Source organism: Epinephelus lanceolatus, chromosome 23 (assembly GCF_041903045.1).
Source record: "Epinephelus lanceolatus isolate andai-2023 chromosome 23, ASM4190304v1, whole genome shotgun sequence".
NCBI lineage: Eukaryota > Metazoa > Chordata > Actinopteri > Perciformes > Serranidae > Epinephelus > Epinephelus lanceolatus.
The window spans coordinates 18,205,322-18,222,742 of NC_135756.1; the positions used below are offsets into that span (position 1 = coordinate 18,205,322).

At 41.4% G+C, this 17,421-nt stretch overlaps 1 protein-coding gene across 6 annotated transcripts in view; it reads right to left on the reverse strand.

Annotated features, from left to right (window-relative positions):
* Window positions 1-1,832: 1,832 nt before the first annotated feature.
* Window positions 1,833-17,421, reverse strand: part of LOC117249172 (uncharacterized) — a 40,880-nt gene continuing 25,291 nt past the window's right edge. For 2 of the 6 annotated variants that reach the window (XM_033614606.2, XM_033614601.2), the window contains exons 7-25: window positions 16,773-17,244; window positions 15,905-15,972; window positions 15,378-15,624; window positions 15,040-15,218; window positions 14,518-14,740; window positions 14,273-14,421; window positions 12,820-12,911; window positions 12,305-12,462; window positions 12,071-12,216; window positions 11,114-11,215; window positions 9,737-9,989; window positions 9,529-9,644; window positions 9,217-9,448; window positions 8,969-9,108; window positions 8,636-8,885; window positions 6,960-7,078; window positions 5,432-5,684; window positions 2,707-2,813; window positions 1,833-2,600 (exon numbers count right to left, since the gene is read on the reverse strand). In XM_033614606.2, the coding sequence (XP_033470497.2) occupies window positions 2,593-2,600; window positions 2,707-2,813; window positions 5,432-5,684; window positions 6,960-7,078; window positions 8,636-8,885; window positions 8,969-9,108; window positions 9,217-9,448; window positions 9,529-9,644; window positions 9,737-9,989; window positions 11,114-11,215; window positions 12,071-12,216; window positions 12,305-12,462; window positions 12,820-12,911; window positions 14,273-14,421; window positions 14,518-14,740; window positions 15,040-15,218; window positions 15,378-15,624; window positions 15,905-15,972; window positions 16,773-17,244 (3,314 nt within the window). In that variant the 3' untranslated portion in view covers window positions 1,833-2,592. The remainder of the gene's footprint in view (window positions 2,601-2,706; window positions 2,814-5,431; window positions 5,685-6,959; window positions 7,079-8,635; window positions 8,886-8,968; window positions 9,109-9,216; window positions 9,449-9,528; window positions 9,645-9,736; window positions 9,990-11,113; window positions 11,216-12,070; window positions 12,217-12,304; window positions 12,463-12,819; window positions 12,912-14,272; window positions 14,422-14,517; window positions 14,741-15,039; window positions 15,219-15,377; window positions 15,625-15,904; window positions 15,973-16,772; window positions 17,245-17,421) is intronic. The other 4 variants (XM_033614604.2, XM_078165010.1, XM_078165012.1 and 1 more) reach the window with 4 other exon arrangements.

The window sequence follows — 17,421 nt, forward strand, 5'->3', positions numbered from 1 at the left end:
CTCGGGGAAAAAAGAGAAACATTTATTTTGATGTGTTTCTGAGTGTCTTTTCCCAAAACTAGGGCTTAAGGGACAAACTTGATGACTTTGAAACAGTTTCAAGACAATTGCAGTCCCTGTAGTGTAACTTATTATCCACTGGCGCCACCAAGTGGGCAATATTTGTAAGTTGCAGTGTAAATGTTGTAAAGTTTCATAGACAACATCTGTAATTCTCTCCTGCAACCTTTGAAACCAGCTGGAGTCCCTTTCCAAACAGACCCTAAAAACACCTGACCTGAAGGTAAATAGTTCTCACCATTGCCGTACAGTACAAGAATACAAAAGCTGGCCTCATCTTTAAGGTTGTACATGGGTTGCAGCTCCCACAGTGAGTCAGTTCATGATGCAGATGGATCGTGGCGGGTCAGTAAAGGTATATACTAAAGGTGACTGTGCTGTTCGATACAGATGTAGGAAGCCTGAGCAAACAGCGTTCTCAGTCAGAGCCACCCACTACGCTCTTCCTATTGCATTAAAAGAGAGTACTAATTACCTAGCGCTTAAACATGAACTTAAAGGTATAGTTCACCCACAAAATGACCATTTGTAGATAGTTTCGTCATGCCCTATTACCTTGATTTCATGAAGATCACTTTGTTTTTCTCGCATGCCTCTAAAGAAAATGGCATATTGATTTATTGATTGATCCGTGACCATGTTTACCAGCAAAATCAGACCAAAACATCTGTTTATAAAGTCTCCCACAAATTGCGCAAGTCTCATTTATCCAGTCATACACTCAGTCCTTCACAAACACATGCATTTTCATGATGTTCTCATCCCAACTCGTCAAATATCGCAACTCTGTCTATATGTTACGCACCAGGTGTGTCAATTTACAGCTGTTAAATGCCTTGTGTCTTTTCTGATACACTTCTGTTTTCACAGGAAATGTGCAGTATCTGCTCGTTCGATGTATAGTCTTTTTCAAAATAAAGCTACATCGGTAAAACATCGTCGGTTATTTTCTTGTCCAACACAAGCACGTGGTTAGGTTGGGAAAAAAACATGATTGTGTTGCTCTACATTCACATGGGAAGCGAACATCGGGCTCCTGGGAGAGAAAGTGGAGGATTTGTTGGACTCATCCACCACCCGTCCCACCTGCCCTGTAAGGACTTTGCAGCTCCTTATATTATGTCGTTACCAGCAGCGTTTCAAACTGATGCTGTCCAGTGGTGTATCATACCATTGTGACGGGTACTGTCCCGCCATGTTATCAACTGATGCCATCCATCCATGTGTCATACTGCCACGAAATGTACTGTCCGGACAACTGGCAGTGTATCAAACCACTGTGAAAGGTGGCCTTTGGCATCTGTGTCTGATGCCAAACTTGTTAAGCAAGTCTCAGTCATCCACTTCACTGTAATCGTAAGTGCTAAGTCGTAGGCAACTGGACTTGCTTGAGTTTCTTGAAGACGTTTCACCTCTCATCCAAGAGGAGCTTCAGAAGCTTCAGAACTGAAGAAGCGTCTTGGATGAGAGGTGAAACGTCTTCAAGAACCTCAAGCACGTCCAGTTGCCTACGATATAGCATTTAAGACGCCAAAATCACTGACAAAGCGGTGTTTTTTGACGAAATCATGGAGGCTTTAAGGTTCACATGAATAATAAATTCAAGTGTTACAGGCTTCTGTCTTCACAATGTCATCTCTCAACGTCTGCTCAAATCATGCTCCATCATGGTTTTAGTGTTCTATCAACATCTTAAAGACGTGTGGTTGAACTGTTTACACAAACCAAAAATAAAATGATGCAATCAACACACAACAAATCACGGCAATAAATCATCAATCAAACATTTTAATTTTTTTTAATGCGTGTGACAAAACCTCGACAAGTTTGTGGAAAATATGCGCTTCAATAAAGTTTGAAGTGAAACATATTCAATGAAAACTGTAAAAGTTTGGAATACATATGTAAACAATAACTTAAATAAATATAATTCTGGACAATATCAATTCATATGATGTAAAAAATAAGAATTAGCTTCATGAATCCAACTTTCACAACTCGGATTTCAAACACTGTAAACAAGTGCAAAGACAGAATAAAACAAACAAAGCAAATGTGCGCAGTGCTTACGGTAACAGAGGTCTTACGTGTGTTTCTTTTTGCGTGTGCTTCGATTCAAAGTACAAAATAATTCAACGCTAGCAAAAACATGTTTTCTGGAGGAGCACGGCGTTTCAAGTGACTCCCTCCAAGTCAAAATCAGAGATTGGTTTTTGTCCCTCGAGCCCTGAGCTTTCTGGATTTAGTGTCATGGCTCTATTGGAAATCATACAAAGACACTGGTGGAGGGACGCAAACACACACGCGCACACACACACGCACACACACACACACACCACTACAGCCAGTGTGTATGAAGAATGTAAAAGTATTTGTATGTACAGAGGCAAATGTCATCTGTAAACAACTGCACACCACAGCTGCTGATGTGACAGTTTCTGCTTCAGTGTCCTTGTTCTTATCTTCTCGATGTTCCTCCGTCGTCTGCAGCTGCTGCGTCCTCATGATCTGACTCCACGATGACGGACAGTCTCAGGTCTCTGGATCAGACAAAGGAATCTGTCACTGCTCACCATCACCCACTTAATAAAACCACTACATAACTCTAAACATGATGGACAACAGTGCGGTAGTGTGACCTCTTACCTATACCATCGGCTGTGTCGTCGGCCAGGGGGTCAGAGTTTATTATGTACTTGCTTCCAAAGACCTGCACCAGCTGGTCAAAGAACTTGCACTCCGATTTTTCTCCTCTGGAAACATGAAACAGAATTTCAGAGCGTGTTAAATGATTAGACAGAACGTTTTGCCACAAATGAACATGTACAGCAGCAGCTGATCAAATGTGTTGAAGTTTGAAACATGCTTAGACGTAAGCATAGATACACTATTCAGCCAATGAAGAAACGAGGAATGAATGCAATTCGAAATACTGGCACAGTCTATATTTGGTAAATCACTAGGATTCTTGTCTGTATAAACCAAACCAATAAACCAAGGCAGCTGTCATGGATTAAGACCTGTCAAAGGTTACACCTTAAGAAGCATGAGAAAATACTGAAATGAGTGGCATACGATCCCGAGTTGAAACCTTAGGTCTAGATATGAGATTTAGGCAGTGAGCACATTATGGTGTCACAGCTTACCGCACTAAAGTTAATGGTATTGGCTTAAAGTATTTGGGACGTTTTAAATTAGGAATGTCAAACTCATTTTAGTTCATGGGTCTTATTAACACTACTCTTACCTTTCTTGCATTTTCACACAGCACTTAGAAAAAATTTGAACATCCACAATTCCCGCCTCCCTCCAAAGTCCCATCCCCCTCCTCCGTTACGTCGGTGTTGGCAAGGTAACGTTAGATACAAGGAAGAGGAGGGCGAATGTAACGTTACAAATGCAACACCGGAGTTTTAAAACTCAACCGGAGTCAGTGATGACTGATGAGTTTTGGAATAAGGTTACAGTGCTAACGTTAGATAGTAGCGTTAACGTTACTAGTAAGTGGTAACGCACAGGGAAGATAACGTTAATGTTTCAGAGGCTACGCTACAGTAGGCTAACGTTAGCCATTAGCAAATGGATGCTGTGTTGTCATATAACATTATATGTTATATTAGAAGCAAACTAAACATAACGTTACCTGTCCTGCACAGTCAAAAACAACCTCTAAGTTTTAAAACTTGTGTGTTACGTGAGCGGTTACATCAGTCGGAGGCCTCCACGTGGTGAAGACGGACAGGATGCTCAGCAATGATTGGTCGGAGTTTTCTTAGAACCATACGAGAATGGTAAATTTATGAGTTTTTATTTCTGGTGGAATTCACTTACATTTTAGTGTGCCATCAGCTTATTAATAGCATTTTAACCTAAACAAAGAAAAGAGTAAAATTTCCAGAAAGGTAAGTGTCGCTTTAAGCGTATTTGATCTCAAGTGGGCCAGATCAGTAAAACCACTGTGTAAAAACCTAGAAATACCTACTGTTTCATTTTCTTTCAGTGAAAAGTAGTACAAGTACATTTTAAAAACATTTATCATAACAGATGACTAACAGCATGAGATATCTTAAGAACAAAAGTGCATTTTCACAACACTATGTCTCAGTTTTTCCACATTCAGCCAGTCGACTTCTCGCTGTCATGGCATTTTTCCACACATTTCCACTCTTTTGCAGTAATGCTGGCATCACCACATCAAACTAAAGTGGAAGGTAAGTTAGCCGCACCTTACAAACCATTTACAAATCTAGAGTACTGGCCGTACCTTAGCTGAAGGGTTCCACCAGAAGTGTTTTAAATATAGAAGTCTGAAGCTGCTGGTTGCTAATGTTTTGCACAATGTTCTATATCTATAAGTATTAAGTGATTTTTCAGAGAGATGTATTCCAGTCAGAGTGGAAAAGCCTTTGAAGCAGCATTTCACATGAAGGAGGGTACTCATTTAACTTGCTCCTGAAAGCTGCATCTCACAACAAGCCTCCACAACTGCTTCAATATTAGGTGTGCAAAGTCGTCTAGTGGGCCGGACTGGATCCTTTGGCGGGCCGATTCTGGCCCTTGAGCCGTATGTATGACACCCGCTTTAAATGCTTACAATCATAGAAAAAAATAATAATTAATATATTCACTGACGTATACAGACGACAACATCCTGTATCATGACTATATAATAGATACAAAACTCCAAAAGTTACTCTACTGTCCAGGTCAATCAGAAACAGGAGAGAGAATCAGGCCTGGAGATATCTGCAGATGACAGAATGATATTTGGGAGGTTTAGACTCGGACTACAAACTCAAGATCCTGTCTGGAACTCTGCTGGAAGAACATAATATGATATTATGTGACACCAAAATTGAAATTTACACAGAAGGTTTCTCAGGTCTGGGATGAACGCTGACGGCAGTGTGGTGAATCAATGGCAGACCAATTTCACATGTTTTGGGGCTGCTCTAAAATCCATTCATACTGTCAAGAAATTGCCAAAGAAATAAGGAACATTGTTGGAATAGAAGTCAATTGGTCTTTTGTCAAAATCCCAGACAGACTCATGTCCCCGGTTGAACATCTTTGTAAAGTAAGTTTGGTTGAGAGCAAGACAGCCATCACATGGAAGTGTCTGCAGGCAAACCTGCCATCAAAAGACGACTGGGCTGCAATTTTCGATGACATTCACTGTATGCAGAGATTGACCTTTTCCTTAAGACGATGAACAATGGGGGAAAAATGGACTACATACTCTAAAAGATAGATGTAACCTACTGTCTGAGTAGCTGAAAAACTCTGCTCTGTACCAACCCTTCCAAGGATGTTTAGATGATTAGGCATGTACCATTATCTAGCCACATCCCCCCTTCCCAAAGCCACTTACTTTCTGCCCTCTAGAAACTGTCTGAAATTGGCCCTCAGCCTCTTGATCCTGGTCTGACACTGCTCAGGAGTCCGCATGTAGCCCTGGCTAGCCATGACCTCGGAGATCTGGATGAAGATGTGTTTGTTCTTGGTGCAGCCCTTCAAGTTCTCCTGGATCTCCTCGCTGCCCCAGATGTCCAGGAGGGCCTCGGTCTCCCCATCGCTCCAGGCCAGCTTCGAGCTGTCGCCCACCCACTGTGTACCTGAGGCAACTAACAGAGCGGGAAAAATAAGAATCTGTACACTTTATTGCAGAATTACAATAAAAGAAAAACACTACTGGCAGCTGTAGATCTACTTTATTGGTATAAAGATGTGTATTATCTGGCATATAGACAAGTGGACAAGAGAGATTTTCTCATGTCATTGGCTCACTTGTATTTATGGTACTACTTTTCATTCACTCATTTACAGGAAACAGGATCAAAAGCATAAAAGACTGTGCAATAAGATACAAAACTTTAATGCAACACAAAGCACTGGGTCAAAAAAGATCATTGAGAAGCTGGGACCAGTTACACAAAACCACTTCAGTTTTCTCCTTAAGTGTGACACTTAAAGGTTAATTTCTACTTAGCTAAGCCACTAACACAGTTGCACAGAATCCCTTAAAAGGTTTCCTTAGTTAAGGAAAAATGTTAATTCACCAACTGCGTTGAAAGAGATTTTACAGCAGTGAAAGTTTCCATGGAGATTGTTTATTTGCTTTGACTCACATTTGTGATGCCTGTTATCGCTTCACAAAGTTGGCTTATAGTTAGATAGTGAAAAGATGGCAGAAGAAAAGAAGACAAGAAAACTATATTGGTCAGAGGAGGAAAAGATTATACTTCTGGAGGATTATGATCATGGGAACGACCTTAGCAATGGAAATTAATTCAGTCAAATCTATGGTGTAAAATCAAAAGTGTATCCATCGGGTTCTCCTGGTCGCAAGCACTCTTCTCAGGTGTGTTATTTTTTGTAATTTATCACCATAAACTCAGTCGTGTTGCAGTTAAGAGAGAGTCAGAGGTACCTTAAGTTTTTTTACTTTGCTGTGGTTGCTAATGTCTTTTGTGTAGCAGCCGGGATTCCTTAATTATAAGACCAGGCAAGTGAAGACCGCAAATACTTAAGTGAACATTTTAAGGAAACCTTAAGGAGAAGACTTAATAGTATTTTGAGCAACCGGTTTTATTTTGAGGAAACCTTAACTAGAACTTTAAGGAAAACTGGAGATTCTCCTCTAATGAATCGCGTATGTTTTTTTTTTTCTTCTTCTTCTTCTGCGATATGTTTATCAAACTGTATCTCATGTGCTTTGACTTTGGTCCTGAGACTAATTTATTTTGTCTTATGTTTTGTTTTGATTCAACTTGTGATGATAAAAACTAAATAACTGAGACATGACAGCTTGACTGTCACTTGATGCTACCGCTGCAACATCTGCTGCTATGACAGCTGTTATAAATGTATTACAGTTAGTATGATGCAGCACGTTTCACCTTTCTTCTGAGGCACCTCTTCTGGTTCATCCATGACTGGCGTGTCTGCGACTGTGTCGTCCACTTTCAGCTCCTTCCTGAAGATTCCATCCATCTCATTGAAGAATTTATAATCCTCCCTGAATTTAAAGAAAAAAAACACTGACAGTTAGCCTGTTAGATCCCAAATATTTTCCACCACAATATAACAATGCAGAGCAATTTTTACAACAAAAACTGTTCAATTTCCAACATTATGTGGTCTGTTGTATTGATCGACTACTGTCTGATAAAGAGCAAACATGAGATGTAGAACATTTTGTTTGACATCGATCTAACCAACTAAAATTGCCTCATGATGCTGGCTGTTAAAGGGCAAGTTCAGTATTTTTCACACTGGACCATATTTTCCCATGTTTTTGTGTCTAAGTCAGTCATGGCAACAACAGTTTTTGAAATTGGTCCAGTATTGAGAGAGAGCATTGTAGCAGCTGCAAAACAGGCTGCAATGTCACCACTTGGGGAAATGGTGCACTGTCAATTACATCCACTATAAGTGTTTGTTTTTGTCACTGACAGGCTCAGATTTTTTTTAAGTGTCTAATTACAATATGGAAAGGATCCCTACAACGGTAAAGAGTAAGATGATTTTTGTTTAACCATAAACAGCCCCAAAATCGCTATCGCCAATTCCACCAGACTCCAGTTGAACTAACAGTGAAGCTGAAAACACTGGCACTGGCACGCATCAACTGCCACCCCATAGCACACACCACACGCGTCACATAGCGGCTTGCTAACAGACGACCACACAAAGTTATTACTACTTTTACTAAAAGATCTGTACCTCTTCCACTTCTGCGTTAGCTCAAAATCACGTGTGGACAGCCCCTAATTAAACTTTATTTTGCACCTGAAGAGCTATGACTCACCAGGCAATATCTTTTTGGCCATTGTCTTTATAATGGTGGGATTGTGAGTCATTTAGCTCAACCTCAACGATTCTCTCCTCATCCATTCTTTGTCACACGAGACACAGCAACAGCTACAGAGTCCTCTTTATGCATCCATGGTGAGGAAAGGTGTCAAGCTGCCACAGGAGCAGAGTAGAAGAGCTGCTATGGGAGCTGATATGTACAAGCAGAGAGTGAGTGGGGGATAAATGCATTTAATTCTGGGGGTGGCGAGGGTTAAATAAGTGCCGTGAGCACCCATGCGCATCTAGCCGCCGCCAGTCTGGGGTTGTACACTGAAAATAATAGGCTGTATTTTCTGACGTGTGACGTTTGTTTTGGTGGTGTGTTTTGGCCTTAATTTTACATCGTAAAACACACTTCATTCAAAGTCGGTAGAAACAAAACAAAACTCACAAAAAAATGTTGTGGTTTTGTGAAAGTGATGTCAGGGCTGTTTCTGTGTCAGTGGCAAAAACAAGCACTTTTAGTGGACGTAAACTGACAGTGCAAACATGTCCTGAGTGGTTACATTGCAGCCTGTTTTGCTCCTGCTGGTGGAGCCTCTCACTCATTATTGGTTCAGTTTCAAAAATTCTTGTTTCCCTTGGTCAGTCACACACAAAAACATGAGAAAATAGAGTCCAGGTAGGAAAACACCAAAGTTACCAGTTATCAGTTCCAATAAAATACATTATAAATGTGTTTAGAAGAGAAAGGAATCATAGTTTTGTCATCACGGACTTTTCGTGGAGGAAGCCATGTTTAAGGCGCTTAATGCGTGTGTAGCACTGCTCTGAGGTCCTGATGAACCCTCCGTCGCTCATCTTCTCAGAGATGTACTCAAACACGTGACGGTTCTTCAGGCAGCCTCTCAGAGTGAGCTGCACGTTGTCTTCACCCCAGATCTCCAGCAGGGTGCGAGTCTCCTGGTCCGACCAGGGCATCTTCCTGCTCAGGTCGGCCAGGAGGTGGCTGGCTGAGGGCTGCTCGTCTACGTGGAAGAACAACAGATTTATTATTGGGTGTTCATCTTTAAAATCTACATGGTATGACACAGGTCATATTTGAACCTACATATTTCAGGATCCTTGTCCATGAGGGGTTGCAGGGTGGTGTCAGCAACAGTAGTGTCCACATCAGCGCACACAGAGTCATCACCGAGCACTGGGGCCAGGAGGTGGAAGTATCGGAACACAGTGGGCCGTCCTCCACTTCTGGAAAATCAAAAGCGAGCTGTGAAAGTCTGCTGCTGTGAAAATGGCGGCTTTGATTTGAATTGAAAAGGTTTTACTCTCTGACAAACAATCACTCATCCAGTTTACCTCCGGCTGTTGCAGTAGCGCCTGTAAGTCTTCTTCAACCGTTTGATCCGGGAGTGGCACTGCTCCGCCGTCCTCATGTATCCCATGGCGGCCATCTTCTCCGACATGTCGGCGAATATGTGCCCATTGCGGACGCAGGTTTTCAGGCTGTGCTGCACGTCGTCTGCAGCCCAAATCTCCACGAGAGCTGCCGTCTCCTGCTCCGTCCACGATGTGTTCACACCATCTGCACCTGTTTCATATGAGGATGCAGCAGTAAGGACGACTGATTGGATGCTGTGTGAATACATGAATGAAAGACAGTCAGTGTACCTGGATCCTGATCTGGTTGTTCGTCTCTTTCATCATACTCATCAATAGAAACCGCCTCCTGTCCGAGTATTTGCTCCAGCTGGTTATAGAATCTGTAATCAACTCTTCTTCCACATCTAGAAGGCGTGAAAAGACGTAAATATGAACTGTTAGCGTCACTGTGGATTATATTTGCAAACAGACAAACTGATAGAAAGGTTGATCTCACTTCTTCCTGTCGTAGCACTGTCGAAAATTCGTCCTCAGTGACTTGACTTTCCAGCGACACTGCTCGGCGGTCTTCGAGTAGCCAAGGTCGTGCATTCTCTCCCCTATGTCAGCGTAAACGTGTCCGTTGTGGACGAAACCCCTCAGCGCCCTCTGAACGTCTTCGTCGCCCCAGATCTCGATAAGCGCCAGGGTCTCCTCGTCTGACCACGAGCTAGTTGTCAGTTTTTCTGTCGGCATGCTGATGTCTCCATCTTACAGCAGAAACACAGCACGAATCACTGTCTGTACCCGTTTAGGTATGAATGTACAGTTTCACAAGGTACTGTCGTTACGGCTGAGAAATTTGATTTGTCTTTCTAAGGCATAGAAACATCGAATTGTCAAGTGCAGTTTCGAAGATGTTATGAGTTATGTGATGCATTAAAGCAAGACTTTCACTTTTAGGAGAACGTATATCAAAATGATTCCTCTTACAAATGTAATGTAACTCTAATAAGCAATAAAACGCAGCCTTGTTTGACTTAAAACACTCTTTTGGGAGCTAGCCTGTCTTGATCTGGGTGCTGCTATTGTTTTTCTAACCCAATGTAGATGAAACCTGACGCATGACGAAGCAGGCTGCCAGATATCAAGGCTTGATGATTGGCTGTCAGCTGGCTAGCCCACCCTACGGTCCCTCCGATCCACTCCCCATCCTTTGGAGACTACAAAGCTGTAAAGTTTGCTGATTCGGTGGGGAGTGGTTCAAGATCAGACCCTAGGCCCTGGTGTTTGCGCTGGCTAAATTTGAGTTGCTACAGCCACCCAAGGTCCATCTCCGGGAAGTATGACAGCTGCACTAACTTGTAAAGTAGTGATATGGGTAGTTCAAGGACAGCTTTTTTCCCCCCTTAACAACCAGCTCTGTCATTGCAGTGTGTCCTGATAAATGGTGTTTGGCTTCCCCCTGTGCCGCCATGATGCCACCAGCTCCCGGCTCATCAGCTAGACTCCAAACTGTGATGACAGAGGGAGTTGAAAATCAGCAAAGTTTACCTTCAAAACCCAACATCCTGGCTCTAAGGAGAGGAATGTGATGGGTAGAGTTCTTCAGTGTTTTTCGGCAAGGGCGGTGTTCAAAGACATTGATGACCTCAAGCTGTGCCATTTCAAAGGGCATCCAGCTATACGCGCCTCTTTGAGCCAGCAGCACCCGACTTGCTGTGTGCCACAGCAGTAGGCTGGCAGCCAGTCATCGGACCTGACGTCTAGCAGCTTGCCTTCGTCACAAGGAAGTGGGCACAGCCTCATCTAGAGTGGGCTGGAAAAATTATAGACGCGATTTGGCGTGAGCAGTAGCTTATTTTGGTGGCTAATGCTAGCTACTGTCAGTTACCTTTAGAGAGAACCTTCTGTGCAACTCTGTTACTCTTTTCTAGTTGTGTGAAGGGCTTTGCACACTGAGTCCGTTTTCTTCGTCCATGTCTTTGTCGCATGTCTAAAAATAAATGGAAAAAAATAAGCTGTGAGTCCAAAACGCTTGTCCGTCATTACAATTTGCAAAACAGGTTCAATCCGTCAGAGCCTTTAGAGACGTTTGACCAAGGAACAGTGAAGAAAATGTGGCGGCAGGACACAACTGCGACAAGACAGTAATGATGTAATGATTTTTTTTCGCATGAGGGAAAAAAAAACGCATCTGGAAAAAAAAAAACGGACTAAGTGTGCAAAGGACTTTTAGCATTTACCATTATCCCGTAACTGTCACATGTTCAGAAACAGTTCACAGGGAATGCTTTAAGTATATCGAGGCTCATTCACTCCCATACAGTAGTATTTATAATTCAAAATTACATTCATAATTTAAAATGCTCAATATAAAATGCACGAGTCCATAATTAGGACATTCATGAAGCTCGACAAGCAGTTCCCTTGCAAATTCTGAGACACTAATGTGTTTGCCATCTGTACTAAAGTTGGTGTGTGCACTCAGGTGATGTCACAGTGTTCTGGGTTTGAGAAACGATGGTGGGAAGAGTAGGGAGCAGTGATCAGAGGGCGTAACAACAGAGCTCTGCCAACAAGGCCCACAAGAGGAGGGGAATGTGAGCAGCATAAAGATGAAGGTAACACTGAGACCAGTCAGTCTGCTCCCAGGACCAATTCAGTTTATTGTGCCTAATCTTTAAGGACTCACAGTAAACCTTTTTCACATTGAATTTTAAAGGACTGCATTGTCTTTATTAGAGAAGTAACCAGTGTGGGTAAAGATCTAGCACAGCTGGCCTGAGGAAGGATTTTGATTTGAGAAAGTACTGCCTTTTTACCCACGAGCTGATGAGCAGATTTTTACCTGCTTCAGTCACAGATTCACCGTTGGAGTCCTCTGATATTTCGATGGAGTCCGTCACCACAGTGGAGGACGTCGACGGCTGCTTGTCCAGGATTTGTTCCAACAGATCATAGAACTTAAAGTCGACTCTGTCAGTCCCAGATGAGCTGCAGACAGGAAAGACAGTTGTATTAACACAGACACGTCCCACCTACGGTACAGAATACAAAATTAATATTCACATGTAGGACTCACCTCATGTTTTCCCGACACTGCCGATAGCTGGCTTTCAGCCGTTTGATCCTGGTGTGGCACTGCCCTGCGGTACGGGAGTAGCCGTTGGCGCTGAGCTTCTCGGATATCTCAGTAAAAATGTGACCGTTGTGCGGGTAGCGTCTCATGCTCTGCTGGACCTGAATGAAGATATCATGCACATGAAACCTCTAGTTTAAGATTGAATACTTTTCACTTTGCTTTTGAACAGAAGGAACAAAAACATGCTACATGATTATAAGCTCAAGGTTATGATTAGACCTCTGACAGAAGCCATGGTGGAAAAGATGCAAAATGCAAAGTTTAAATAAAGACACTTGGAGTTCAGAGGACGATTAAAGAGAAAAAAGAAAGGTAGAGATGCAGCAAGCTCTTCTGCAGGCACTTGTTGACTGTGTTTGTGTAATGACTCTTACTGCCAGAGGGGGGAGACAAACGTTCCACACTCCAGCTTTAAAGGCATAACTACATATGTGTATTATAATGTTGTCCTCTACCTGTGGGTCTCCCCAGATCTCCAGAAGGATGATGGTCTCTTTGTCAGACCAGGGGACTTTCCTGCTCTCTTCCTGAACACCCACTGTAGAATCTGAAGAGACACAAACAGAAAATTCAAAACTTTATTTATTAACTTTATTAATCTTATTCTGCCATCATCTATTCAGTGGTCACTTCACTACTATTAATATTAGCCACACTGCTCCTGCAGTTGTGTTATTGTTCTGATTATGATGTTGAGCTAAATGTTTGGAACAATAAAGGTGCCATTAAAGTTCCATTGAATCATTATAAGTAATTTGAATGACGATACATATGGTGTTTAAATATTGTGGTCTATGACCTCTTGATGCAGATCATACATGTTTATCATCTTAAACACGTTTCTTTTTTAATGTTTTACAAAACTACACTTGTTGAAGACTGCTACTGTTCCTACTTTTCTTTTTGCCGTCATGACGCACAACTTAAATTAACTAAATAATTACTTAATTAAATAAAAAGACAACAAGAACAGGACTGATCTGAAAAGATATGCTGTCGGCAGTACAGCAGTTATGAAATATGGAGCAGGCTGGTTGTAAACTTTAGTGAGATAAACAGAGATAAATATAAAGGACAGAAGCTGCCAAAATAAAAGATACATAAATAAATAAATGACACAATAAATCAATTAATATGCCATTAAATGTGCCAAAAGGGGAGAGAAATTAAGGGGAAAAATGCAAAGGTAAAATAATATATAAATGAATAAATAAATCTAAAAATAATTTTAAATAAATAAAACATTAATGCCAAAATTAAAATTAATAAGAGTGAATTAATTAATTAATAAATATATCTAAAACTTAAGAAATAAATTAAAAATACATTTAAAAAAAATCAATGCAAAAAATGTAATTAATAAAATGTAATAAAACAAATAAAAATAAATAAATAAATAGGAAAGTATATAGATAGGGGAATTAATACAATGGTAAATAAATAAAAAAGCTAATTACAGCATAAATAACCATTTATGTCACTATTTATCAATTAATTCATGTCAATATTTTTTTGGGTACATTTATTGGCATATGAATTTATTCATTGAATCAATTATGTATTATTTATCGATTTTGACAGCTTTTGTCCTCCATATAGGGAGAGTATTTTAACTGCATTTGACAGAAAGAACTTGTTGTACGCAGTGTAAAATCTAAATGTACAGGTATACTGTACAATCTGAAGCTTTTTACTTTGAATTCAATTCTAATTCAGCTGCATCTAAGGCACCAAAAAACATTTAAAGGTTTCTATATATTTCCTATATCTTGTTTTACAGGATATTGCTGAGTGTATAATGATTAGGAGTCAGGGTGACGTAGTGTAGTGTGATCAAAAACACCTCCGCTTGTTATCAGAGCTCCCTCCCCACATCCCCCGCTTTCAGCACACAACATTAGAGTTTACCGATATCCTGATGGGAGTAGGAGGGAAATTCTGTCTCCTCCGGCTCTCCTGGCATTTCCTCCAGCTGCGGCACTGATTGGAAGTCCTTCACTAAAATTCTTCCCAGCTCATTGTAAAACTTGCACTCAACTTGCTCGTGTCCCTTCAAGCTATATTGACAGATTAAAAAAGAACAGACAGATACTGTAACTAAACAAATATCACAAACTTTTCCTTTCACTCTGTCTTTCTGTGAGCAAACATACTTGTTTTGGTAGCACTGCCTGAAGTTTGATTTCAGCCTTTTGAGCCTTGTTTGGCACTGCTCTGGTGTGCGGGAGAAGCCCTGGGCGGCCATCTTGTTGGAAATGATGGAGAAGATGTGTCCTGTTCGGTGCATTCCTCTCAGCTCCTGCTGCATCTTGTCTTCGCCCCACGTGTTGATGAGGGTCAATGTCTCAACGTCTGTCCACGGAACGCTTCTGGTTCCTTGAATAAAAATATAAAATCACGTTGTTTGTCAAGTGTGATAATTTTACTAGAATTTGCCATTTTAATATAACTGTATATTATAATTAAAGGGATAGTTTCAGCTTCCTCACTGTGAGGATTTGATGCTTTTCTTTGCCATATATGACAGCAAGGTGATTATATTTTAGATTTGGACTGTTGGATGAATCAAATAAGCCATCATAAAGATATAAAATTGGGCTGTAGGAAATTATAACAGGTATTCTTCATTATTTTCTGTTGCAGCCCTACAATAAATTTCAAAAATGACATTGTACCAATTTCCAGTCGGCTCGTATGACCAAGAAACTGCAAGTCGTCATCTCCGTCTTGGGACTCGTCTTCATCGATGACCTCTTCGACATCATAGGTGACCTCGGGAACAGCCGAGGGAGCCGAGGAGCCGAGTATCCGCTTCAGCTGCTCATAGAATTTATATTCCAGCTTGGAGTTCCCTCTGGGGTCAGATAAAAGAGGAAGGAAATGGGCATTTTTCTGTATCATTTCACAAATTATAGCTACGGCGTCCAAAGTAGGACATACAGTTATCTGACAAATTTCAATCACTGGACAGACGAACAAGCAGAGATGGACAACAATTCGGTTTAACACCCACTTGTTGTTCTGGCGGAAGCTTTTCTTCAGCCGCTTGATCCTGGTCTGGCACTGCTCCACCGTTCTCATGTAGCCTCTCTCCGTCATCCTCTGAGCAATCTGCGTGAATATGTGGCGGTTTTTCAAGCAGCCCTTCAACGCCCGCTGCACCGAGTCCTTCCCCCAGATGTCGAGAAGATTGAGCGTCTCCTCGTCCGACCAGGGGACTTTTGTGTCCGTCACAACTGGGAAAGAACCTTCCTGAGAGTCTGAGATGATACGGCAGGAGTTCGTCAAAAACCAAAAGCTTGTCAGTTTTCAACTGTCTTTTTTTATTGTGAACAGTATACTGCTTTGTTTAGTAAGACCATTTTTTCCCCACATGCTTTATAGATGCAAGACTGGAAGATGTACATGGCATAACAGTGTCTTGTATGTGGGATAGGCTAAATATTTAGCATGACACAGAAATAAAAAAAACTTAATGAAATGAGTGAACTGAACTGATGTACGGAAATATCCACTGATCCACACATAAACTGTACAAACCTGTATATTCTCCCCATATGGAGATAAGTGGAGATTCTCCTGAATTCTCATCATCCACTGATGAATCCCTGCAGAGGTGGAAAAAACACACAAAATATTAAATTGACAGATTGGTTAACACGCTTTTTTTTCTTATCTAATCCAAATAGTTTATAGTTAATCAGCCTTAAACAACTGCAGCTGAGGTTGATGGGAAAGTCAGTGGTTTTGCAGGTATTGGGTAATGGACAAATTCAACATTTAACCTGATGATGGTGCTTCATGAAAAGTCGGGGATCACTAAAGTCATTAGACTTCATTGTCTGGGAACAATAGACGCAGGGCTCAACAGTTACAGTTTCAAGATTGCCAATGGCAACCATTCTGAGCTTGAACTATGGCTGCCATCACTGGCAACCACATATAAAAAGCACAGACAGCAAATGTGCAGCCCAAAATGAATACATTTTTCATCTACTGGTATTTTGTACACCAGAAATTGAGGATGCACACGTTAACTAATAATACTTAGGATTTAAATTCTGTATCAGATAAACAAAATTTTGTGCAAATCCATCAAGGATATGTTGGAATATTTCACAGAGTAAGTGAAAACTTTGATATCTAAAGCGAATTTCATGGATGATATCCATCAAATGGTTGTTGCGATATTTCAGTCTAGATCTGGGATTGGCTAACTTTACTAAGGAGACATTTTTGGCCCCCAAAAATAAAACGAACTAAGACAACTCAGAAAGTCTTACTGGTGCCACTTAAGATATTTGTGCCTCAAAATAAAAGTAAGTCTAAAGGTGCTTTCACACCTGCCCTGCTTGGTTCTAACTCAAGTTCGTTTGACAAATGACCAAAACATTTCTGGTGATCTTACAAGAAAGCCGTTGCCTCCACAGGTTGTTTCAAGGGAATGTCCACACCTCCGCTCAGCTTCCTCTTCCTGAGAACCGGCGCTCCTCTCAAGCTTTGGCTGTTGTCACTGGCTACTGAATCCCTGTCCGCAGTCTCATTAGGCGTGGTGAGGTCTATGGTTTCATCACATGGTCGTGCACTGACTGAGTTTTGCGCTTTTCTCTCCTGAGAAATGTTTACGCCTCTCCCCTGCAGCTGCCAGCTGCCAGAGTCTCTCGTCTCCCTCAGCGTTTGTCTCAGAGTCTCAGAGCTCCTCCTGATCGCCCTCTCCAGGCAGCTCGTGTTGAAGGGAGTGTCGAGACGTCCTTCGTGCTCCGGAGGGTTTGAGTCTTCGAGAGCAGGTGAGGATGAGGTGGTGTTTGTGACAGGTTTGGTCCCAGGAGGCAGAGACAGGGAGGAGAGGATGCAGTCATCCATGGGTAATAATCCAGGATCTACAGTTGGGAAAAATACGGTTAATTAGACCCCAGCTTGGGTTCAGACACAAACTGACAAAAATAAACTGTCAATTTGAGCAAAATGTAAAGACAACAATGACGAGCTGTTCTCAGTGCATCTTCATCTGCTCTTTGAAACCTTAGAATGTTATGTTTTATGACCATAAAACTTAA